Source organism: Helobdella robusta (assembly GCF_000326865.2).
Source record: "Helobdella robusta unplaced genomic scaffold HELROscaffold_81, whole genome shotgun sequence".
Taxonomy (NCBI): Eukaryota; Metazoa; Annelida; class Clitellata; order Rhynchobdellida; family Glossiphoniidae; genus Helobdella; species Helobdella robusta.
In genome coordinates, this window is record NW_008705469.1 from 84,858 (window position 1) to 109,511 (window position 24,654).

The 24,654-nt window shown below is 30.9% G+C and overlaps 4 protein-coding genes across 4 annotated transcripts; 2 read left to right on the forward strand and 2 right to left on the reverse strand.

Moving 5' to 3' along the window:
- Positions 1-11,311: 11,311 nt before the first annotated feature.
- Positions 11,312-16,017, reverse strand: HELRODRAFT_194509 (hypothetical protein). Its single transcript, XM_009032443.1, has 13 exons — positions 15,838-16,017; positions 15,396-15,594; positions 15,014-15,138; positions 14,879-14,906; positions 14,661-14,717; positions 14,233-14,337; positions 13,666-13,791; positions 13,300-13,478; positions 12,905-12,977; positions 12,737-12,821; positions 12,397-12,535; positions 11,969-12,045; positions 11,312-11,811 (listed from the first exon to the last, which is right to left on the reverse strand). Exons 2-13 carry the CDS (start codon positions 15,444-15,446, stop codon positions 11,513-11,515), a joined length of 1,344 nt encoding a protein of 447 aa, XP_009030691.1. The 5' UTR covers positions 15,447-15,594; positions 15,838-16,017; the 3' UTR covers positions 11,312-11,512.
- A 282-nt stretch (positions 16,018-16,299) lies between these two features.
- On the reverse strand, positions 16,300-20,226 carry HELRODRAFT_186189 (hypothetical protein). Its single transcript, XM_009032444.1, is given in 13 exon segments — positions 16,300-16,662; positions 16,912-17,083; positions 17,870-17,968; positions 18,044-18,242; positions 18,447-18,588; positions 18,761-18,872; positions 19,231-19,561; positions 19,624-19,633; positions 19,648-19,783; positions 19,807-19,945; positions 19,977-20,062; positions 20,077-20,090; positions 20,104-20,226. The coding sequence occupies 7 exon segments, from the start codon at positions 19,412-19,414 to the stop codon at positions 16,578-16,580; spliced, it is 993 nt and encodes a 330-aa protein (XP_009030692.1). The 5' UTR covers positions 19,415-19,561; positions 19,624-19,633; positions 19,648-19,783; positions 19,807-19,945; positions 19,977-20,062; positions 20,077-20,090; positions 20,104-20,226; the 3' UTR covers positions 16,300-16,577.
- Positions 20,227-20,544: 318 nt separating this feature from the next.
- HELRODRAFT_182136 (hypothetical protein) lies at positions 20,545-21,433 on the forward strand (the record flags this gene model as incomplete). The annotated part of the gene is made up of 3 exons (XM_009032445.1): positions 20,545-20,607; positions 20,757-20,834; positions 20,978-21,433. 3 exons carry the CDS (start codon positions 20,545-20,547, stop codon positions 21,431-21,433), a joined length of 597 nt encoding a protein of 198 aa, XP_009030693.1.
- Positions 21,434-22,175: 742 nt separating this feature from the next.
- On the forward strand, positions 22,176-24,202 carry HELRODRAFT_90349 (hypothetical protein; the record flags this gene model as incomplete). Its single annotated transcript, XM_009032433.1, has 9 exons — positions 22,176-22,200; positions 22,311-22,358; positions 22,799-22,894; positions 23,063-23,125; positions 23,234-23,337; positions 23,446-23,537; positions 23,673-23,789; positions 23,982-24,027; positions 24,170-24,202. The coding sequence occupies 9 exons, from the start codon at positions 22,176-22,178 to the stop codon at positions 24,200-24,202; spliced, it is 624 nt and encodes a 207-aa protein (XP_009030681.1).
- Between the last annotated feature and the right edge of the window lie 452 nt (positions 24,203-24,654).

The window sequence follows — 24,654 nt, forward strand, 5'->3', positions numbered from 1 at the left end:
ACTTAAAATGTAGGATATAAATAGTAATAAGAAATCAACATATTTAGTTACTAATTGGAGTAAATAATTTTTCACCAGCCATTTGAAGAATTGAAAAAATACTGAACATGTAAGAGTTCCTAACTAGAATTAGTTTAAAGCATTGGATAATTGCAAGTTATTTCAAAAAAGCTGAAAAACTAAAATGAATGCTAAACTGGGGAATCAAACCAGGAATGCTGATCAAATGTCCGAATTATAAGAGAAGAAATTATACTAGCGTGTAAACAACTGACTGCAGCTATAAAATAGTAGAAAAGTGTTGCAGACTCCTAACCACGAAAGTGCTAAAGAATAAATAGCAGAAATTCTCAATTAATGTATAATTATTGAATTGAATAAATAAAAAATTTCATTTAGCATTTCTGGAACAATTTTCTGTCCTTCACATGTGTTATATATTACCTGAAACTGAAATAATTATTATAACATTATCAATAAAATAATTGTACTTATAATTGTGAAATCTAAATCAAGTGAAGCAAATTTTTATTGTCATTTTCTACCTATCACTGACGTTCCTTGCTTAAACTCAATTCCTCCAGAATTTTTGGAAAAAATTTTTACACAGAGATTAAAATATTCATCATTAGCCTTTCTTTGTTTTTCTAGTTTCTAATTTTTATTTAAAACTATTTCTGACTAACCAACCTGCATTTCTTTTCGTTATGCAAAGCGGGAAACATTCTGGATTGAGAAAATTAAAAATGATGCTAGTCCACTCGCTCATAAATCTAACAACAAAGGTCAACTCTTTTTCTAAGAATAACAATTTTTGTGGCTTTACATTTTTCAAGTCATTAAAGTCTGTGTGTTCTTATATTAAATTTAAATCTCATTTGAGCAAGTAGTGTAAACTTTCGTGCAGAACGAACTGGAAATTTTGTTGCAAATCCAAGAGAGATTTAGATCACGTGATTGTCACCAAAAATATTCTGCCAATTGACGAATCATTTTTTTCATCATGCATTACTTAAATGAACATTTTCCTTTTCATTTTGTTATAAAAAATGATCTTTTATAAAACTAATACACTGTCGCTAAATAAGATTTCATTTTTAAACAATTCTTTGCTGTGCTGCAATTCTTTCAGCTTCTGGGCAAACAAATGGATAGTAAAACAATAAATATTTCACTTTAACACTTTTTGTTATTAGCATTTACATTACTTTATTTTTCAGCAATAAATTTTTTTCTGAATAATAAAAGTAAATTGCATAAAAAAAAAAGTATATAAGCTAAATCACGACATTGGTTTTAAATATAAATGATTTAGTCCCCGTAATAAGTATACATATTCAAAATTCTAAAGAAGAACATTCACACTGGCTTAAACTTTTATTATAAATGATCAATTTAGTTGAAGTTTCCACATTTGAACAAGCTTGAAATTGAAATATATTATGCATTTAAAAATGTTTTAATAGTTTAATGAGTAAAAAAACCTGTTGCATTGTTATATTTGATTCTGAAAATATCATCATGGTTATTAAGTAAAAATAAAAAAATCCATATAGAGACATTTTCAAAACAATGTAATGCAATTGTATATCTTTAAAAAATTGCGAGATGTTCAATTTTTTATGTAAAAATTGCACCTCCTCACACATTTAGCTAACATTTTTGAGGGTGAAGCAAATTTTAAACATGTAAGTAAATGTTATCTACAATACAAGAAAACAATAATTCTATCAAATTTGCAGCTAATAAAATGCTAAATTGGTAGTTTAATTTTTCAACCTCAACTTAAAAAAATTCCACCTTCCCTCTTAAAAAACAACCCAGTTTTGAAAGCTAAGCTTCTCGTTCTCACTTCTTCTTATTTCCTGTTAAAAGACATTCTTATCTAATTCTTATTCTTGCTATTTCTGATTCTTTTCTCTGGAACTCTCTACCTTCTGTTCTAATTACTTCTTCATCACTTCCACATTTAAAAGCAGATCTCAAGACCCATCTGATTGACTGTTTGTGAAATTCATCGAGGAGCACTGTTGAACATTGTGGAATGGCACTTTAGAAACTAATTGACTAATTGATTGATTGATTTATCCAAGTATTATTAGTTTCTAATGGAAATCATTTCCTTGTACTTTGCCATACCCAAAAATCTCAGACAAATTCCAGCTCTAAAACCTACAAAAAATTTGTTTCCCCAACAAGCTGACCCTTTTTAAGGTTGAAGTATTATAAATTAAAACGATACCCTTATAAAAAAAAACCTGTGTGTATACATACATGGGCAAAACTTTACATTAGCGCCCCAGTGCAAACGAAATTGGAGATAATAAGTGGAAGTGAGAGTAGGTTAAAGCGTAAATATGTCTAAAAGTGAATTGATGTTAAGACTATTAATTATTAGAGTTATAAAATGATTTATGATTTAAAGTGAAAAACTGAAAATAATTTGTAAATATAGTAAAATAAAACATCTTTTTAACAGTCACCAATTATTTAATAACTTTGTAGCGTTAAAATCGTAACTTTCGTATGCTTTTAAAGAGAAAGTTTTTACATTGTAGGCATTAAAGTGAACTCACATGCTTGCATGGTTATGTGCAGTTGACATTAAAATGAACTTCCATGCATTTATTTGCATGAATTTTAAGATATGAATCTTAACATGAAGCATTAAAATAAACTTCCATGCCTTTATTTGCACGTATTTTAACATGTATATTAGTACTGCTAATTATTATTAGATTTATAAAAATATTGATGATTTGAAATGAAATACTGAAAATAAGTTTTAAAAATATATAATTAAAACATATTTTTAACTGTCTCAATTATTTAATAACTTTGTAGGTTTACAACCGCAATTTCGGTATGCTTTTTTAGGGAGAAGTTTATATACATTGTAGGCATTAAAGTAAATGCATATTGTTGCATGCTTTCGTACGGTAGGCATTAAAATAAACTTCCATGCAGTTATTTGAAAGTGTTTTAGCATGTAAATTAACTAGTAGGTATTGAAATAAAGTTCCATGCATTTTTTGCAAGCTTTTAAAAACACAATTCACCACGTAGGCATTGATGTATACTTCCATGCATCGTGACACGTGGGCACTAAAATTAACTGACAATATTTGAATAAAAGCGTTTAGGTTGTTAGATCTTATTTTATTATATGCTTCCACGATGTTTAAAATTATATTTTTTCAAGCCATGCTTAGCAAGTAGACTTCGTTCAGAAGAGTTATACAATTTTATCATATATTCAATTTTAAATAAGCCAATCAATTTTGAAAAGTTATGTCCTAACATTACATTTTTGAAATAAAAAATTCTAATTTAGTTTATATATTTATCTAAAACAATAATTAATAAAAAAAAGTTAAACATAAAGAACAATTTGTTTATTTAGGGTTATTAATATAAATTCACTCTAATTCATTTATTTAGCCATTTAGCATTATTAACATAAATTTACTTTTACACCTAGTATTCAATACCCTCCATTTACAACACTGTCTCGATTTTTGTTTGCATTGAGGCACTAATGTAAAGTTTTGCCCATACAGTACTAGTAATTAGTTCAGTATTTTTTGAGTGTGTAAAAAAAAAGAATTACAATTAAAGATCAAACTATCAAACATTCATTTTTACACATATACATGAATTTATCAGAGATAAAAATAATAAATATCTATTCTTAGATCTTTCCTGTTTCTTTGTTTCTAAACTTCTTTTTATGACGACCGGACAAACCTCAGCGACTGTTTATTTTATTTATTTTATGATGACTAACCCTCTGAGCCCACTTTATCATTATGTTACGTTAAATTGTTATAAAATAAATAAAAAAGTTACAAAAAATAGACCTTTTGTATCTTCTTAGATGAATAACCATTTTGGTAACAAAAAAACTCTTCCTTTGCCGTCAAAATATCTCTTTCACCTTCTTTAACGAAGTTCTTTAAAATGGCGGACGCAACCAAGCAGTTCGTTTGGAACCAAAGGTTACAAATAACATAGAATAACACAAAGCTACGGTCACGTCTAAGAGGTAATAGGGGTAATTAATTAGTACTTGCATGTATTTTATAAAACGCTACACACATATATAATACAAATAAATGTACATTGTACATATAGAGGATGGTCACTATTGTTGATTGCGTTCTTCGCTCTGAACACCACACAGACATGAAAATGTAAGACACAAACATACACATAATAATAAACATTAAAATATTAACGCTTCATTTCTGTACGTTCGTTCGTACGTACGTTTGTTTGTTTGAATGTATGCGTATGTATGTATGTATGTTTGTATTTGCATTAAAACCTTTGACGACAGAAGATCTTCGACTGACCACTGCCGACCTCTTACGGACTATTGCCGACCTCCAACGGACCACTGTCATAAAAAGTCGTTCCGATTCTGTTCAGTAATTTTCGAGATATTATGAATTACCGAGCTCGCACTATAGTTTGATTTTTAGGAGTGTGGCGCTGATATAGAAAATTAAGCTGGTAGTTTGTAAAGAGATTAATGTAGTACTCAATTTTCTGAGACTGCGAATGTTTGTATAATGTTTGTATAATGTTAGTATCATGTTTGTATCATGTTTGTATCATGTATGTAATATGTTTGTATCACGTATGTAATGTTTGCTAGGTATTGTTGTATGTTTGTATGCTAATTATAACCCATGTTTGAGAGTATTTGAGAAAATGATAGAGAATCGCATTTTTATGAAAACAAACAAGTGAAGAAGGAAAAGCACAAACTTGAACGGCATTTAGTGAGAAGCCCCCTCGCCACGTCAAGGCAGCCGTTCATGAGGGGGTTAATAATAAAACGACAGTCTAGAAATAATAAGTAACGAAGGTCTAGAAATAATATACAACTTAACTAAAATATAACGAAAATAATATTGTGTTGATTGTTGTGTTTGATTGCTGTTGTTGATGTTGTGCTGAACAAAATACAATACAAATAAACTAGAACGAAAGAAAGAAAGAATAGAGTCCCTAACTTACCTATGTTCACTAAATTAACTCACCTACCTATGTTCAATTAGCTCAACTTACGAATTAATCCTACCTATTTGTACAATTACGAAGAAAAAAGTAAGGAAAAGAGAATAAAACATCAAGTAAACAAAAACAAAGAATATATGTATGTATGTATGTATGTTTGTGTGTGTGTATGTATGTATGTATGTATGTATGACCGCGCAATAATAATAACAATAAAATAAACGAACAGATCTAGAAATAATAAGTAACGAATAAAATAAAAGAACAAATCTAGAAATAATATGTAACGAATAAAATAAACGAACAAATCTAGTAATAATAAGTAACGAATAGTCTAGAAATAATAAACAACTTAACTTAAAATATAACGAAAATAATATTGTGTTGATTGTTGTGTTTGATTGCTGTTGTTGATGTTGTGCTGAACAAAATACAATACAAATAAACTAGAACGAAAGAAAGAAAGAATAGAGTCCCTAACTTACCTATGCTCACTAAATTAACTCACCTACCTATGTTCAATTAGCTCAACTTACGAATTAATCCTACCTATTTGTACAATTACGAAGAAAAAAGTAAGGAAAAGAGAATAAAACATCAAGTAAACAAAAACAAAGAATATATGTATGTATGTATGTATGTTTGTGTGTGTGTATGTATGTATGTATGTATGTATGACCGCGCAATAATAATAACAATAAAATAAACGAACAAATCTAGAAATAATAAGTAACGAATAAAACAAACAATCAAATCTAGAAATAATATGTAACGAATAAAATAAACGAATAAATCTAGAAATAATAAGTAACGAACACGTCTAGAAATAATAAGTAACTTAACTAAAATGAAGAAATAAAAAAAGGGACCAGGCGCTAAGGGAATGCCACAAAGTGCCCGGTCGGATTTCAACGCATTTTTGGCTCCTATTTATACCAGTTCCATTCATATATTCTTATCATTTCAATCATTGACATCATTAAAAAACTTTATTTAATGTATATGAAACATTATTATAGGTGCTTAACAACAATATATTAACTATACTAGAATGAATTCTATACTAGTAGGAAATTAAGGAACGCCACCCTAAGTTCCTGATTGGCTCGTTTGGTTTGAAAACCGGATAACGTACACACGCAATTAATAATATTTTAATTTAATTATTAAATAGATTTATTATTTAAAAAATTATTTTAGATATTTGTATGCCTGTGTATGTACATATTTGTCGTTATGAATTCCAAATTTACTTGCCACCGCTCCTTACTTGAACAATTTTAAAATTTATATATGTACATGTAAATGTTTGTGTATGTCTATATATATTTATATACTCATTTATTTATTCATTCATTCGTTCGCTCATTCATTTATCCGTTCATTCATTCATTCATTTGGTCGTTTGTTCGTTCATTCATTCGTTCGTTCGTTCAACCATTCATTCATTCATTCATTCGTTCGTTCGTTCGTTCATCCATCCAGTCATTCACACAGTTTCCATAGATAAGCTTAGTGTTGGAGTTAATTATTTAAATATATTTTTAACCGGATGGTTTTAAATAAAATTTTGGTTTATTTTATTCCTTTCATTTTATCATTTCCTGTGTCTATATCACACACACCACACACACACACACACACACACACACACACACACACACACACACACAAACACTAATTTTTTTCTTGTTAGTCTGTTTTTGTCTGTCTGCTGGTTTGTTTGTATTGTTTGTCGATTTTTTAGTTTGTTTGTTTCATGGTTTGTTTAATTGTTTGTTTATTTGTTTATTATTTAATTACTTTTTTATCTGATTGAAATTAAATTAAAACTTTATTCATTTGTTTCATTTCATATGTATATCAGGCAGGCTATACACTTACTCACTCAAAAACACGTGCATATGCGTAATTATTTGTTTTTTTTTGTACGTCTGTTTGTATATATGTTTGTTTTGGCTGGCTGGTTGGTAGGTTGGTTGAAAGGTTGATACTTTGGGGCTGTTTGGTTGATAGATCGGTTGTTTCGTTGGTAGTTTGGTTGGTATGCTCTGTGTGTGCGTGTGCGTGTGTGTGTGTGTGTGTGTGTGTGTGTGCGTGTCCAAGCTGGTGTACTTGAAACCGCTCCTTTCTTACTCTACCATTTAAGAAAAAATTTCTTTTGTATATGTGTTTGTTTGTGTGTATTTGTTAATTTTTTGGTGACATCATTTGTTTGTTTCTCCGTTCGTTCATTTGTTTGTTGATTTATTGATTTATTTGTTTTAATAGTTATTTAAATTTAGACATAATATTTGAAAAAATATTTGATGTATATCGAATATGCTGATTACCTAACAATAAAACGTTTTCAATGTCTATCACGCAGTTAAAAATTGTTCTCACGTCGTCAATGCTGTCGTTCAATCAACAGTCTATTAATGAATGTTCGAAAATAATTCACATTTTGACTTGTTTCAATTAATTTCGACAAATTTCAACTTAAATTCGAGTGAATTTCAAGCTATAATTGCACTTGCTCGGCTCGCAATTGAACCCTCTACGAGAAGGTCTACAGAAAACGGTCAGCACTAATATTGGCCGGACCGCTCGAAATCTTGATGTTTTCGATATATAGTATCATGATTCGACTGAATTGTTATCATTACCTGTGTATCACCGAACACACAGTATAGCACGATTTTTTAATTTGACGCTGATATAGTAATGAAATTAATAATAGCAATAGTAAAAAGGTCAGTAGCCATGCAGTAATAATACTTATTCAACGAGTTCGTATAATTACACCTACTTACATTACTTATACTTGCACGCACACGCACGCGCACATACACACATACATAAGCTACATAAGCACGTACATGATGATCGTACGATCAACAAACATATGGAAGGAAGTTTTTTAAATTTTATTAAATCACTTTGTTTTTAAGATTTATTGAAAGATAAGTATTATTGAAACGGGATTAGTAATTCGGAACGAAACCGTTTGGGGAAATGACGTCATTTTAAAAGTAGTTTTACAGTACGTTAGTGAATTAGCCGGAATAAACATTGTATTCGATTCCTATAAATAGATAGATATGTGTAGTTATTAAATATATATATATATATTTATTTATACATTTAAATTTTACAATTAAAGTGAAGTAAGGTGTGTGGAGTCAAATTATTTTGAATTCTCTCGGAATAATTTGATTTGAACCGCGCACGTACATACATATGTACATACACATGTATGATTGATTTCTGTTGGTTTTATAATGTAGATATAAAGAATTATATTATAGATATAAATTTATATAAATTTATATAATTATAGATATAAAGAATATATATAAATATATATATAAAGAATTTAGAATTTATGTATACAAATAATTACCAAGATTATATGTTTATCTAAAAAGAAATACAGCAGTTCCAACCAGTCAATCATTCAGAATGTTTTGAAGTTTGAGTAGCTCTGTTGTCAAGAATGTATATTAGTGCATTACATGAAATCAAAAATCAATAACATTGAAACAATAAAATTTTTACAGATGTGAATGATTGAATTTATTGTATGTATAATATATAAAGGAAATGAAGTAAAAGAAATACATTTTTTTATTTTTATGTAAAAAAGGAGTGATCTCGATTAAATTTGAATTCAACTAGCTAAACGTATACACACACTCGAACCTTCCCATCAGGAAGTTCGTAGGCGGTCGATGAATTCATTTTAGTATAGTTAATATATTGTTGTTAAATAAATATAATAATGTTTCTTATACATTAAATAAAGTTTTTTAATAATGTCAATGATTGGAATGGTAAAAATATATGAATGGAACTGGTATAAATAGGAGCCGAAAATGCGTTGAAATCCGACCGGGCGCTTTAGGGCATTCCCTTGCGCCTGGTCCCTTTTTTTTATTTCCTTATTTTATTTTTTAGTTAAGTTGTTTATTATTACTTGATTTGTTCGTTACTTATTATTACTAGATTTATTCGTTTATTTTATTCGTTACTTATTATTTCTAGATTTATTCGTTTATTTTATTCGTTACATATTATTTCTAGAATTATTCGTTTATTCTATTCGTTACTTGTTATTTCTAGATTTGTTTGTTTATTTTATTATTATAATAGCGCGTACATACACATACACACACACACACACACACACACAAACACACACACACACATACATACATATATTCGTTGTTTTGTTTGCTTGATGTTTTATTTTCTTTTCCTTACTTTTTTCTTCGTAATTGTACAAATAGGTAGGATTAATTCGTAAGTTGAGCTAATTGAACATAGGTAGGTGAGTTAATTTAGTGAACATAGGTAAGTTAGGGACTCTTTCTTTCTTTCTTACGTTCTAGTTTATTTGTATTGTATTGTTTTGTATTGTTTTTTGTTCAACACAACACCAACAGCAGCAATCATACACAACAATCAACACAATATTATTTTCGTTATATTTTAGATAAGTTTAGTTAAGTTGTTATTGCTAGACCATTCGTTATTTATTATTACTAGATTTGTTTGTTTATTTTATTCGTTACTTATTATTTTTAAATTTATTGGTTTATTTTATTCGTTACTTATTATTTCTAGATTTATTCGTTTATTTTATTCGTTACATATTATTTCTAGAATTATTCGTTTATTCTATTCGTTACTTGTTATTTCTAGATTTGTTTGTTTATTTTATTATTATTATAGCGCGTACATACACATACACATACACACACACACACACACACACAAACACACACACACACACATACATACATATATTCGTTGTTTTGTTTGCTTGATGTTTTATTCTCTTTTCCTTACTTTTTTCTTCGTAATTGTACAAATAGGTAGGATTAATTCGTAAGTTGAGCTAATTGAACATAGGTGGGTGAGTTAATTTAGTGAACATAGGTAAGTTAGGGACTCTTTCTTTCTTTCTTACGTTCTAGTTTATTTGTATTGTATTGTTTTGTATTGTTTTTTGTTCAACACAACACCAACAGCAGCAATCATACACAACAATCAACACAATATTATTTTCGTTATATTTTAGATAAGTTTAGTTAAGTTGTTATTTCTAGACCATTCGTTATTTATTATTACTAGATTTGTTTGTTTATTTTATTCGTTACTTATTATTTTTAAATTTATTGGTTTATTTTATTCGTTACTTATTATTTCTAGATTTATTCGTTTATTTTATTTGTTACTTATTATTTCTAGATTTGTTCGTTTAATTTATTGTTATTATTATTGCGCGGTCATACACACACACACACACACACACACACACACACATTCGTTGTTTTGTTTGCTTGATGTTTTATTCACTTTCCTTTACTTTTTTCTCCGTAATTGTACAAATAGGTAGGATTACTTCGTAAGTTGAGCTAATTGAACATAGGTAGGTGAGTTAATTTATTGAACATAGGTAAGTTAGGGACTTTATTCTTTCTTTCTTACGTTCTAGTTTATTTGTATTGTATAGTATTTTTTATTGTTCAACACAACAACAGCAGCAATCAAACACAACAATCAACACAATATTATTTTCGTTATATTTTAGTTAAGTTGTTTATTATTTCTAGACCATCCGTTACATATTATTACTAGATTTGCTCGTTTATTTTATTCGTTACTTATTATTTCTAGATTTATTCGTTACACATTATTTCTAAATTTGTTCGTTTAATTTATTATTATTATTGCGTGGTCATACATACACACACAAACACACACATACATATACTCGTTGTTTTGTTTGCTTGATGTTTTATTCTCTTTTCCTTAAATTTTTCTTCGTAATTGTACAAATAGGTAGGATTAATTCGTAAGTTGAGCTAATTGAACATAGGTAGGTGAGTTAATTTAGTGAACATAGGTAAGTTAGGGACTCAATTCTTTCTTTCTTTCTTACGTTCTAGTTTATTTGTATTGTATTGTTTTGTATTGTTTTTTGTTCAACACAACACCAACAGCAGCAATCAAACACAACAATCAACACAATATTATTTTCGTTATATTTTAGTTAAGTTGTTTATTATTTCTAGACCTTCGTTACATTTTATTTCTAGACTGTCGTTTTATTATTAACCCCCTCATGAACGGCTGCCTTGACGTGGCGAGGGGGCTTCTCACTAAATGCCGTTCAAGTTAGTGCTTCTTCTTTACTTGTTTTCTTAAAATTGCTGTTCTCTATCATTTTCTTGGTTCCATTTTTTAGCGCACTTTCAGACATGAGTTAAATTAGCATTTGCAACAAATTACCCATCCTATTTATTAAATTTTATTTGTTGTTTTTATAATCAGTCAGGTCACAATCATCGTCATCGATATCGCAATGAAATCATTTGTCTGAATCAAACATTTTTCATCCGACTCTGGAAAATGTTTTTACATTAATGTTAAATACAAGAAAACTAACCAAGCCCTAAAATCATTAACACTATGTAAATTAATGTTGAGTTGAAGCAATTCAAGTATTATTATTTGTATCAGTTTCTTCAACGAAGATATTTCGAAGCCTATTAAGTATCAATCTGGAACTGATCAGCTCGTCATGACTACCGCCACTGAAGTTGGTTCCATCGTTGTTGCAGTTAATGTTTGTGCTAGCGGTGTTGTTGTCATTAGTTGGAGGATGTCTGATGTCTGATATGTGATCATCAAGCGAGGCAGTCGTGTCCATGGCGTCATGACGTCTGTTGCTACTTGCAAATGAATTCCTTACATCCAGGCATTCCTCTCTCAGTTTAATGAAACTTCTCGATTTTTCTAAATATTCAAAATTCACTTTTCGTTAATAGGCGAGTGAAAGGGTGGATAAGTATAGACGTATATCATTCTCAATCCGTCAATCGATATACAACTATTTAACTACTTAACAGATGAATATTGAAAAAATATTAAATGTAATAAACAATTGACTCGCCAGCGATTGTTTGGAAATCTTTTAATTCGAGTTCTTTTAATTTATTTTCCAATTCATCCACTCTTGCTCCCAGAATTCTGTTATTTAATTATTATTACAATCAATAATATAATAAGGAAATAATTTTATATCATAATTTCAAAAAAAATTTCTGTCAAAAGTTTGTTGATAATTTGTATAAGAAATAATTAAATGAAATAGCGATTTGTAATTTACTTGCTAACAATCTATGAAAAATTAGTTTGGTCGAGGATTGTTTGACATGTTATAAAAACAATAATATTTAGCTTATTCAAATTTATTTGAATAAAGAATCAAAGTTAGAAATAACTTTCAAATTATTAAAAATGAACGATTAGGAGATTGAATGAATGATTGATTGATTGACTGAATATGCAAAACACAAATGAATGCATGAGACTGCCCACTTGTTGGTCTTCCTTTGATGTGATAGGGCGAGCGATTTATCGTTGAGGCAGTCGAGCAGGGAACTAGCCAATGAATGAATGTCCTGCATCATTTGCGGCGTTTGATTGGTCAAGTTGCTGGTCGTCAACAAATCGTGCACTGTATTGTTGGCGGCGGTGGAGAAATTTATTTATTTATAATTAAATATTCCTAACAACCTTTCCGTTGTTATAACTTTTAAACATTTCAAACGAAATATCAATCGGCAAAAGATAACGTTTCATAAATAAGCAAACAAATGAACCAAAGAACGAACAAACGAATGAATGAATGAATTTGCAAACAAGAGCACGATCGGACCTTGTTTCTGAGAAATGACCAGCCCAGTGCCTCTCGCCTGACCCAGCTCCAAGTTACCTTTACTTCTTTTCTTGCCTAATATGCCCTTCAGAAAGGAATTTGAAACAATTTGAAGCAATCAGTCAGCCATCGCACAGGCAGCAGTAATGCAATCAAAAAAACTCAAACTTTATATTTAGAGACTGCAGCCAGTGCACATAATTTTTCTTCTTCCATTTGTTTCATTTTTTCGTTTAAGAACCTTTCAATCAATCATGGCGTTATTTTATTTATTTGGTTATTTTTCATTTATTCAATTATCGCTTTATTTATTTATTTTGTGAATTTTCATTACAATCAATCAATCAATCAATCAATCAATCAATCAATCAATCAATCAATCAATCAATCAATCAATCAATCAATCAATCTTTATTTATTTATAAATCTATGGCATTTTTATTTTAACAATGACGATTATCTCTCTCCCTCTCTCTCTCTCTCTCTCTCACACACAAATCGCAAATCACACACACAAACACACTCAAAATTCGACTGAAAATAATAAAAAAATGGAACATCACTTGTTCTCGGCGAGCAGAGCATCGATGTCAATGATTTTATTTTGGCATCCAGCAGGCCGAAGAATGAGGTTGAGGTGCAGGTTGAGGTTGTTGTACTTGTTTTTAAACTGGTCCCTCTCCATCACCAGCTCCTCCTTCTCATCCAACAACTGCTGCATGTCACGCTCCAGTTGCTGCATCTTCAATTGAATGTTATAAAACCTGCTGTCAGATTTGTGCGCAATCACGCGCAATGCAACTCTTCCTAATTTAGTGATTTCAACCAAATTGTTCTTATTCATTTCGCATTCATTCTCTCATTAATCCGTTCTTTTATTCCATTTCCTAATGAACTACCATCTACCAATAAAGAATGACCACAGAAACCTTAGATGCACCTTTTTCCATCCTAGAGATCAGTTGCTCTCTTTCATCACAAGAAATGAACCTAGACTCCATCATTCCTTCATTTTCACATCCCAATCTGTGCCGGGCTATCTGCTCCCGTAACAACTGACGAATGAATGAATGAACGAATTAATGAGAAAAATATAGAATTATCAATAATTCAGGCAATAATGAACATAATGAATGAATGAACAAGTGCATACAATCATTAAGTTTGCTAATTTAATCATCATCATTATCAGCACTGCATCATCTTGCATCTCATTAATGACAATGAATGAAGAGATGGAATGTTTTGCATACACCTGCATAACCTAGCAAACTTCCAATGACTTGCGTCATCATTTCAATCATTCCCCACTCATGCTCCATGTATCATAAACACGTGTGCACGTAGACAGTGCACACGTCGGCACGAACACACACGCACACGCACAGACAGACACGCAGACATATACGCAACACCATAACATGCAACAAGTACAAAAACGAGCAACAGAGAGCGTGGATGTGCTTTTGAAACTGTGATCAGTGCAGCAAACAGACCTTGATATCACCATTTGCATCATCAAGTTTTTGTCTCAACTCCTCCAACTGAAGTTTCAGACACTTGTTTTCGTCCTTAACTTCACCCAGCAATTCCACTACATTCTTATGAGGAAATAATAATTCTCATTCGTTTTTCATTGCACTATTATTAAACCGCTGTTATATTTTTTCATAATGGAATAAATATAAATTATCAACGAGACAACGAGATTAAAATAGTTATATATAAGAAAATTTAAAACTTTCACGTTCTTTTGCAAATCAATAAAATTGCTATTTATGTAGATTTCAACAACGTTTGTGTATGTCAGTTTATACAGTTGACAATGTATGTGTATATTATGTATGTATAACTGTTTACATGTGTGTGTGTGTGTGAGTGTGTGTGTGTGTGTGAAAAATGAACGAATGAATGAATAAATAACATGCTGTTTGATGTCTGAATGATCTTCGAGAAACTGGCTTGAGGAAAACTTTGCTCCCTGAGGATTACAAAAACATGTTATTCATATCAGCAACAATGAATAAATGAGTGAATTGATTAATCAATAATAATGAATAATTAATTAATTACTAATGAATACGTTAACACAAAAACAATGAATATCTGAAAGAGCAAATTTGTGAATTAAATGAGGCTCACCGCCAGTTGCCTCCTTATCATTTGGTACCTTTTAATGATAAAGGATTGAATGAAATAATGAATGAATGAATAAATAAAAAAATAGATGAATGATTTAATGACAAAATAAATAAATGAAAAAAAAGAAAAACCAGCCTATTCTGCAATTGGTCAGCCATCAATTTAAGTTGATCTCTTTGTTGTCTGGACTCATCCAAGTCTCTGCTTAGTATCATAACTGCCTCACACTTACTTTCCAGCCTGCGCTTGCACACTTGAAGCTGGTGGCATCAAATGATATCATAATTAACATCCTTTATTAAATTAGCTGACATATACCCTTGCAAACAGCTTCAAAAACTTCACTTCCTCAAATTTTAATAAAATAAATAAGAAACAAATGAATAAATCATTAAAAAATAAAAATTTATTTTGGTTGGTGCACCCCAATATATATAATATATATTATCACTGAATAAAAAAAATGAAAAAACTAGAAAGCCAAATAAAAGAGGAAAAATGAAAATAAGTAACAAACTTCATTCCTTAAATATTCATATGTTTGCTTCGTGGACCCAGCCTCAGCCATTTTAAATTATAATTATACTTTATTCAACATTAATTTATTTTTTATTTTCAATAAAAAATTACTCAAAATTTAAATTTATTTAATTTTAAATTTAAAACAAATAAAAAACTGAAAAATGATTAGGCAGTTCAATTTACATTTTTTTAATTAAAATTAAATTAAATCTTTTAAAATGAGTTGAATGTCTAGTGTAGAAGACCCTACACTACACAGCACAGAGGTAAAGAATTCTGAAGGTGTGTGTACTGTGGTGTGGAAGGCAAGGTAAATCATCTCATCAGATCAGCCATTAGCAGATAATGAGTTCAATTTCAATTCAATTTTAATATTTTTCAATTCAATTCATATTTTTATAAATAATCATATTATTATTATAATTATATTATTATTCAACAATCCAATTGCTAGCATATTATTTTTATAATATTGATATATTGAACAATCAATTTCATACACGACTTTTAAAACAAGATTAATTTAGTTTATTTAATAAAAATATCTTGAAGTTAATGATAAATGAATAAGTATTAACAACGGTGAAAAGCTTAGTTAAAAAATCCCAGCAAAATAGAATGTATAGTAAATAAAACAGGAGTTGGGCGGAGCTTGCCCGTGCTTTCTGGCTTATGAAAGGCTGCAGGCCGAAGAAACCGCTGAAATTAATGCTCTCAACGTTACTACCTCCAATTCATTTTCTCAAGTATTATAACGTACAACACACGTTAACTCGCTGCTATGTACGAAATGGTTGGTTTGTCTGTCTCAAGTGATTTGTGCAATGTGCGTGCATTCTACTCGAATAGCAGCACAGACTTTAAATTGATTTTGTCAATTTAATGTCTAAACGCTCGCGGAAAATTTACATAACGTTTTCCCAAATAATAATTTTCGTCGCATGAAAAATTTTAATCATTTCGGCTTTGCGTTCATACCAAAAATATAAAAAGATGTAAATTATTTTCTACCAGACGACCTCTTGGATTGCCAGCGCCACAATTCGAAAACACAGAATTAAAAAAAACATTTGAGGTACAATATGTTAAATGATAAAGAACACGAATATTTATCATATCATTCAAAATTGGCATCAGATTAAAATTAAGTGGTCAGTTGTTTGATCGATTGATGAATCTACTTTCTCCTGTTGCTACTACCAGAAAGAATCATGGCTATCCTGATGAAGATGTTGATCGTGTCCATAAAGATTCCAACTGAGCTGTTTAAAAACATTTACATTTTGTTGCCGGTATATATTCAATTATATTCATCAAAACTAAACCTCACAATCTTCCAACATTGATTCATTTCACTACGACCTACTAGCTAATTACTTTGAGTTAAATTACTTTTCCACTGAGTAAATATGATTTATAATTCTAATTCCCTAACTCTAATGAGAATAAATAACAATAAACGAATGATGAATAATATTGGTGAGAATAGCCAGTCAGTGACAAGAACTAACTTATTGATGGGATCAAATGGCTGATCAGCATAGGCAACATGATGCTCAGCCCTATAAACAACCTTCTGTGTATCGTACAAGAGGAAGGCGCCAAACAGGGCAAGCCCTCCATACACTGCAATGCTGTACAATCCTGCTCCCAACGCTGTGGATGGCGGTAGAAACCACGTGCCTGTTCATCGTGTCATGTAATTGTGATGTCATGCGATAGTTTGCCGCAATGTCAATGGACCTGATGCAACATCATGTGATGTGATGTGACGGAACGTGATATGATGTAATGTCACGTAATATCAATCAATCAATCTTCGTTTTGCGTCCAAAGACCCGGTTTCCCGAGGTAGGACATTGTTTCTTTGCCATCAACTTTTTGCGCCAAATTAGACGATCAGTTGTATCCATTTCATTTAAATTTAGAGCTTTCATGTCTTGCTCGATTGTTTGCGACCAGGACTTCTTTGGACGGCCTTTGGGACGTGTGCCAGGTACTTCAACATCTGCAAGAGAAGTTATGGCACTGTTTCCACTTTGTTTGACATGACCAAACCACCGCAGACGGTGTTGCCGGCATTCGTCCTTTACATCATCTAAACCAGCACGACGCAAGATTTCGATTGATTTGATGTGGTCCTTCAGACTAATTCGTGGCATCCATTGGAGCATTTTCATGTCGGTTCGTTGAAGTTGTTGTTCCAGTTTGGTTGTCATTGGCCATGTTTCTGCATCATATAACAACACCGGACGTATCACAGATTTATAAAGTTTTGATCGTAGTGGTAGTGGGATGTCACGCCACATCAATATAGAGGCAAGAAGATGCCATTTATTCCAGGCTGCACGTATGCGTGCAGCCTGGAATAAATGTCACGTAATAGATACAAAGTAATGGGATGATGTAGTAGTAAAAAATGTCATTAACGATGGCATTTGAACATCAGTGCTAATGTGAGGAACGAACCTATTGATGATATGAACACGACTCCAAGACCCATGGCCAATGGTCCTCCCATGTAAAGAAACTTGTCGCTTGGTGCACACATTGCAAGAGCAGACAGACCTTCAAATTCATCGTTTGTTCAATCAAGTAAAGACAATATACAATCAAGAAATGCTCCTAATGAAAGTTCCCTACCTCCAACTACGCCAACAGTGTAACATGCAGCTCTAACAAGTAGGGGACCGCCCATTAACGCGATAGGGGCGACGACAGCCCCTACAACACAGCTATGCAACATCCAGGCCAAATGCTTTACTCCAATGCTTTCTGTGTAGGGCAGGGACTGACACAAAATTCCTGTCCCCATCATGGCGACCATGCTGCCAATCAGTGTCTGCAAGATTGAAAGACTATTCATTTGACAACATGATAAAAATTATCATTAAAATAGATAAACACGTACACATAGAAAATAGAGAAGCAAAAAATAAAAGATGAGACTCAATATGTAATCAAAGAGAATTTTTAAATAACAAGCAAAAGAGGAAAAACATTAGTTCTGTATATGTATAAAAGAAATGAATGAACATGAACCAACCATCCAAGACGATCTGAACATGACGTTCATAAATGTAGGACTCCTACTCAGAAGAACAGCTGAGGCGGCCGTGAAAATCAAACTGCCTCCAAAATAAGCATATGTGTTCCTTATTCTCTCCTTCACAGTGGCTGGCCACAATCTAGTTCAATAAAACATTAAAAATTAATTTATTCAATGATTGCTGTCATCAATAATTCATGATCATAACATCCTATTTATCATTTCATTAACATTTGAGCATATTAATTTAATCAAAAGTTGAACAAGAAATAAATTCTAACATTTTTAGAACAAACAAAAATAGAACTAACGCAGCTCTATCGATAGCACCAACTTGGTCCGACAGTCCCAATCCATAGTAACAAAGGCCTCCAAGTCCCAACAGAGATGCGCCTGCTAATAATCCTCTTCCTGCTGTGAAGGCTTCAATAAACATTGTATCATTCACATCTATACATTACGAAGACATTCATCTACAGGTAATCATATGAATAGGTTGAAAACATACTGGCAAACACTCAATGCTCAATGGTTAAAGGAGCGTGGTCTTGCTGTTGCAATGAGTAGGTTTAAATAAAAGATATCCCTGCCTATCACATGCATGTGTATGATGCATGGTTTTCATGTGCATTCATATATATATGTTGTGTGTGCGTGTTTGTTGCTGGAATCCCTGAAGCAAGTGCAAAAGAGAGATTGACCTTCAACTTTTTTTAACACTAGTAAACAAACAAACATAAAAATTAAAGAAAAAACTTGAAATAGAAAACATCTATCTAACCTGTATCACCAGCTGGAGCCATCAACCTTTCCTTCAGTGTCGGACCCTTCGTTACCTCCTTCACTCTCCTCAGTGCAGACGACTTACTCTCTTGTGCAAATAATCTCACCTTTGTTACCAACCCTGATTTGGTTGCCATGGAAACCATTGGTAACCTTGTAATTGCAAATCTACAAGCAAACATGCTGAAAATCTGGGAGAGGAAATTTCAACAACTAAGAACCAAATCAAATGAAAGAATGATGGATGAAACTTATTTGTAATTTGAAAAAACTGCTATTTATTCAAGCATGAATGTTCTTGCTTCCTGATGAGTTACTTAGTTGTCAACCTGCCAAAAAAATTTATTCTTTCTCAAAATAAAATTAAATCAATTGATTGATTGATCTCAAAATAAAATTAAACTTACTAATTAAAGTTTAGTTGAAAATAAAAGTTGCTAGCACTGTTAAGAGTTAAAATTAAAACTTATCTAATAACTAATAAGAATATAATAAATTGATAATTATTAAATATTATAAAACTAATTTCTTTTTAGAATTTAGAGGTGTTATTTATGTTAGTAGTGTAACATAACATAACCCTTGTTAAAAATTAAAGTATTAATTTAATTTATTTAATTAAGCATTAGTAAAAGTAAAAGTAACACAAAACCTGTAATATATACTATACTAATACTACTATTTTACTATTTAGCACTAATTATATATTTATATTATCATATAATACACGTCCTGCATCGGGAGAACTGGGTCTCTGGACGGTAAACGAAGATTGATTGATATTATTATATAACGTAATGCAATGTAATAGTACAATAATATAATACTAACAACTTGATCTAATTTCTAATAAATTATAAATATATTATATGAGAGTCTATCTCTGCTAGACCGATAGAGAGTGAAATGTTTATTTTTATTTATTAAGATTAATTGTAAAAAAATTAAAATGCCATTCAGACATATATTTCAATCAGCCATTTAATACAATTTATATTCAAAAACTCACCGAAAATTCTGGTTACTGCGTAATGAAAAGCAAATGTAAATGCATAAAAGTGAAACGAAATAATAATTTCGTCAGATTTGCACTCACCAGCTCACATGCAGAACATTCCATCCATCTTCTTCCTCCTCTTCCCGTGCCTCGTCATTTCAGGACATTGACGGCCATCGACCTTCACAAAATGTGATTTTTAATGCCTTTTTTACTCATATATCTCTATATTTTGTTCTCTTGCACTAGCTACCTATAAAATATAGAATAATTTTTAAAATTTGCACATTTATGTTTAATAGGGTGGGGCAAAAAATGGAACATATATCATTTCAAGTGCCAAAAGTTGCTAACTATGCTAGAAAGTATTTCTGTAAAGTTTGAGCCATATATTTCATATTCTAGGGGTCCCACACTATGTTAACAATTTTATTAATTTTACACCTGGTATTAGTTATAACTTTCTGAAAAAATTCACGAACTAAGATGTTAAATAGATGACATATTTCATTCATACTTGAATACAGAATACAGAATTTATACTTGGGCCAAGAAAACTGAGAAGACAGAGCATTTTTTGGAGAGGTAAAGTTCTGGAGAGCCAAGTTAAGAAAGTGTCAGGATTATGATGTGTTGGTGAAATTGATGAAATTGATGAAACACGGTTGCTGGATATAGTTAGGGTAGTGAGAACTAAAAAAGAGGATCATTATGTTATATATTGGCTACCCCGGTCAAAATTATGTAGATCATGTGGCACCGCAGACAGGCAAAGCAAAAAACATTGCATCTGAGATTTTGTCAGTTATTCATGAAACTGGTTCTAATGAAACCAAGACAGCCGTTCTATGTGTACAAAAGTCAACGCCGTCCATTGCAGTGGTTTATCTGTATGTTACATTTGAATGAGTTGCCGTTTCGTGCAATTTATACTAAGTTGGATAGTACAATATCAGGACCTACAGCATTCCATGGAAATATTGGAAGTAGATTAAATTTCGATCCAAAAAGTTTACAAATTGTTAATTTTAAGGCAGTTCCAGATTGCACTGAAAATGTATCGGATGAAATCAAGAGAGATCTTAGTGAAGACCAGTGCTACATGTTGCGGGCTATTTTGGTGGTACAAGAGGGCAAGGACAACGCAGCAGAACAAGATTTAAACTTTTGGCTTCTGCTTCCCCGGGTTAGGCGAGATGGTTGATCATTGTTCATGTTCAGGTCTATGCCCCAGCTAGTTTAACATCAGAAAAAACCCACATAGTAGTAATGGTGCCAAATTTTTTTTACATGGTTCAGAAGATTCAATGCATATCCGACAGTGTACTGGCGGAAGCAACGAAAAAATGCTTAAAAAGAAATTGTCACATTGCCCATCCAAAAAACATACTTGTCAGTGCACTGGCTGGATGACAATTATGACAGACGAAAAGATGCTGCTGACAAAGTAATATCAGCAAGATAGAATTTTCAGAATGATGCTGTGCCAAGAAAATTTTCAACGTCGAGTGTAGAGATAAATTTTGATGCCACCACCTACTACGACATGATCGACTGGAGTTACTTCACCTCCTGTAATTCAGTTCATGACGTCAGAAGAACGGTTACAGAAAGTGGAAGATGGTCCAATATCTCTCCCAAACATTCGGTGTCACAGTCAAGGAGTCGAACGTGCTGTTATAAGCAAGTAAGTGGCTAGATCTTCGTCTACAGTTTGCGGCCATGTGTGGTTTGCGTGGTTTCATGTTGACATCTACCTGTTTGGTCATGTCTACCTTCAACTTTATCAGGCTGGTCTTCAGGTTCTTATATGGGAGCCATAGAGAAATCGATAGCAGGAGAAAGCATCTATTATTTGGTTTACTATTTTAACCAGAAAATATCTGCTATGAAATTTAAAAGAAAATCATAAGTTAACTTTTAAATAAATTTTAAAAATTGGAAAAATGGTACTCTATTTTACATCAAATGGTTATTTCAAAAGATTTTATTTCTACAAATCTGTATTTCTGAATTGAATAACTCAATTTAATTATTTTTTATATTTTAATTTTCAAATTTTTTGTAATTTTTTCATTCAGTTGTCAGCCCTCCTTACTCCATTTACATGGGGGAGGACAAACACGAGAGTAACTCTAGAATTTTGAAAGTTTTTTAATTTTAAATTCAATAATTTCAATTTTATATATATTTTTTAATTTTTTGGCTTACATTATAATATATATTAATTTTATTTCATATAAATTATAAACTTATAAAGTAAATTCATTTCATTCAATGTTTAATAAATTAAAATATTAAAAATTAAATAGAATAATTAATATTAAATTGATTATTATGATGAATATTTATTTATAAAATAAAATAAATCATAAATAAAATATAATAATTTTTTTATCATAGTATTATAATATATTTATGTAATTCTTTCAAAAGATAATTTATCTTTTTTTACAAGATAACATTTTAATGCACAAAACTACATTAAGTAAGCAGTCATTATTAATCCTTTTTAAGAATTAAAAAAGCTTTATAAAATTTGAAATTTATAAATTCTTTTAAAATGAAGATGAGGACTTGATAAAGTATGGCTGGCCTGAGGATGTGTGGTTTCATGTTGACAAGTTGTCATCCGCTCATGTCTATCTTCGACTTCACCAGGCTGGTCTTTAGATAATCATCATCATTTGAAATTTATTTCTATGATAAACATTTTAGAAAATATTCGATTGTTCAAAAATGTCTGATCTTTTTCAAAATTATTTTTTTAAAAGCATTGTTAAATAATAAATAATATGAAATTTGTCATTTGAACTGAAGAATGAAACAATAGACTGCATACCAGAAGCAGTCCTGCAGGATTGTGCACAATTGGTCAAGGCAAACAGCATACAAGGTGCACAAGTGTCTTTTGCAGATGTTTTTGTCCCATTATTTTTTTTTCATCCTCCTTATCATCAATATTACCATTATTTTTCTGCAATTAAAATATCTGAACTCACAGGCAATAAACAAAACAACCTTGATATTGTTTATACAATGTGGTCCAATTTGAAAAAGACACAAAATATGGAGGTAGGTCAAGTCGGATTTCACAAACAAAAGGAGGTCAATCAATGTTGTTGTCTTGAATGTGTGTAGTTATTTGTCATGCTGCTGTTGCAATAATGAACAGTTACAATAATAATAATGAAGATGAAATGTGTTATGTTGCAGGTGAAGGTGATGAAAGTAGACTCAAGAATCAATGAGGTTGTCAATAGGTTGAACAAAACTCTCCTTGAAAAGAAATTAGATCTCAGGTGTTGGTTACGACTATGCTGGCGATGATGATGACAAGAATGATGCTTTTTGGTTTTGATGTTGGGAATGCTATTTAAAGTATTCAATATTAATATTTATTTAATGTTAATATGAAATTATTGACAACCTCTACTGAATAGGTTAGAAAAAGAAGAGAGAGATAGGAAGGAGAGAGAGAGTAAGAAGGAGATGATGAGGCAAGAAGAAAAGAGGAAGAAGGATGCAGAGGATGCCAGGAAGAAAGAGGCTGAACTCAAGTTGTCATTTTCGTCTTCATCTTCATCATCATCGTTGTTGTTGTTATCACCACCATCTTCATCATTGTTATCAACATCTTCATCTTCGTCATTTTTATCATTTATTATCATCCTCAACCATCATTATTTTATTTAGTCGGGTTCATATCTATATTCATTTAGTTTATTTCCACAATTTATTTAAAATCGTAGGAGCTATGATAGGTTGATGAAAGCTGAAAACATGACTTCAAATCAAGTTGGTTGATGCTATTGAAATTTTATAATTATTGTTGCTGGTGCTAATGTTATTGATGTCCTTGATGTTGGTTTGTTGCATTAATATAAAAATTTGATTAGAAATTTCTATTCATTTTAAAAAATGAAACTTGATCATACAGGACGCAGCGTATGATTCTGATGAATTCATGTAAATACAACTTTACTTTTCTGTATTCAATCAGTCAACCGACCAACCATTCAATCGTACATTTAAAATTTTGATTTCTGCAATAAGAAGCTTTAAACTCTTTAGCTTTGCTACAGTTTATTCTAATAAACCGTTAAATAAATTTGAGGAAAGATAGAACACAAAACAGAATATAAGTCAGTAATGAAGTTCAAATTTGATGAAAAAAGCGCTTAAATAAAATGAATACGACATTCATGGAATGATTGAATTATCTTTTTAATGAAATTGTACCCTTAAATATAGGACAAATCAGTAAAACATGTTCACGCGTTTGAATTAAGTTCAGTTATTGAAGTCGGAGCGTCATTTGGTTGGAAGCTGGAAGAGACAAATAACTAAACAGCTTTCAATATTTTCTGATAAAGACAAATTTAAAATATAACGTAGGAAAAGTTTTTTTATGATGTTTTTAAT

Bases quoted from the DNA above. Each gene is read 5' to 3' on its own strand.
- HELRODRAFT_194509 (XM_009032443.1), bottom strand. From the start codon at position 15,446: ATGGCTGAGGCTGGGTCCACGAAGCAAACATATGAATATTTAAGGAAT. The intron at 15,139-15,395 runs GTTTGTTACTTA...TGATGCCACCAG, and splicing joins ATGAATATTTAAGGAATGAA to CTTCAAGTGTGCAAGCGCAG. The intron at 14,718-14,878 runs GTGAGCCTCATT...TGTAATCCTCAG, and splicing joins TGATAAGGAGGCAACTGGCG to GGAGCAAAGTTTTCCTCAAG.
- HELRODRAFT_186189 (XM_009032444.1), bottom strand. From the start codon at position 19,414: ATGTTTGCTTGTAGATTTGCAATTACAAGGTTACCAATGGTTTCCATG. The intron at 18,589-18,760 runs GTTAGTTCTATT...TTATTGAACTAG, and splicing joins GGTGCTATCGATAGAGCTGC to ATTGTGGCCAGCCACTGTGA. The intron at 16,663-16,911 runs GTTAGTTCTTGT...GTTTTTAAACAG, and splicing joins CCATTTGATCCCATCAATAA to CTCAGTTGGAATCTTTATGG.